General features: G+C 63.2%; 1 protein-coding gene across 1 annotated transcript in view; it reads right to left on the bottom strand.

The window, feature by feature from the left end:
* LOC103269723 (membrane-associated phosphatidylinositol transfer protein 1) overlaps positions 1-974 on the bottom strand; it is a gene marked incomplete at both ends in the record, with an annotated part of 8800 nt that overhangs the window by 2928 nt on the left and 4898 nt on the right. Inside the window, 3 exons of the mRNA XM_008067295.1 lie at positions 5-132; positions 407-657; positions 744-805. Coding sequence (XP_008065486.1) covers positions 5-132; positions 407-657; positions 744-805 — 441 coding nt within the window. The remainder of the gene's footprint in view (positions 1-4; positions 133-406; positions 658-743; positions 806-974) is intronic.

Here is a 974-nt window from a genome sequence, read left to right as displayed (position 1 = left end):
GTGCGAGCGATGACGGTGGCCACGGCGCCCTGGTAGCGAGAGGATGAGGTGGCCAGCAGTGGCAGGGCGGCCAGTGGGATGTGGTCCTGGGAGCGGGACAGGCTGTCGCCGTCATGGCTGTAGGGGCTGAGGCTGCAGAAGGAGGGGTGTGGTGAGAGGGTGGGTGAGGGGCCTCCAGCCCTCCCGCATTGCCACCCAAGTTCCCTTGGCCTGCTGGCAAGCCCTGACTCTGCGGGTCCTTTGTGAGGAAAGTCAGCCCCAGGCAGGATTTGAGATGTCAGTGACTGACCTGAGTGTCTGGCTCTCTGACCTCTCCCCTCCCCCCCGCATGGGGGCCTCCCTGATCCTAGGATTCCTTGCCTTGATGACCCTGTGTGTCTCCCACCCATCCACCCCTGGCCAGTACTTGGAGACAAGGGCGTAGGCCGCGGCACAGATAGGTGGGCAGGGCACCAGTCGCAGGGCCACGTGGCCCAGGGCCTCAGGGAAGTGAATACGGGTGACGGCCTCAAAGGCCGAGCTCAGAGTCTGCACGTCCGCCTGCTTGGAGTTGGCGTCTCCAGGGCCTGAGTCCAGGATGTTGCCGCTGTGCAGGATGAGAAACAGGGCATGGACCGCGCACGCCTCGGCCCCCAGCTCCCCGGCTCCGTCCGGGCCCTGTGGGTGCAATGAGCCGGGGTGTCAGGAGAGGAAGGGCCAGTGAGTGGGCAGGACTTCCACATGGGTTGGCTGACCATACTCGCCTCAGAGTCCCTGGGTGTGCGGGCCCCGTCCTCGGTGCTTTTAGCAGCCTCGATTCCAGGGTCTGTAGGGAAGGGGAAAGCCAGTGAGGGGTCCCCAGGGGACCACTGGGATCTCCTCGTCTGGCACTTCAGTTCTGGCACCTGAGTTCTGACGTCTGTCTGAGCCCCCCTCCCTTTCTCTGACCCTTTCTTTTTTTTTTTTTTCTTTTTGAGTTGGAGTCTCACCCTGTC

This window comes from Carlito syrichta, unplaced genomic scaffold (assembly GCF_000164805.1).
Source record: "Carlito syrichta isolate Samal-C Ts95f unplaced genomic scaffold, Tarsius_syrichta-2.0.1 Scaffold106335, whole genome shotgun sequence".
NCBI classification, from domain to species: domain Eukaryota; kingdom Metazoa; phylum Chordata; class Mammalia; order Primates; family Tarsiidae; genus Carlito; species Carlito syrichta.
The sequence above is the reverse complement of the archived record's forward strand: the minus strand, read 5'-3'. Positions and strand labels throughout refer to the sequence as shown.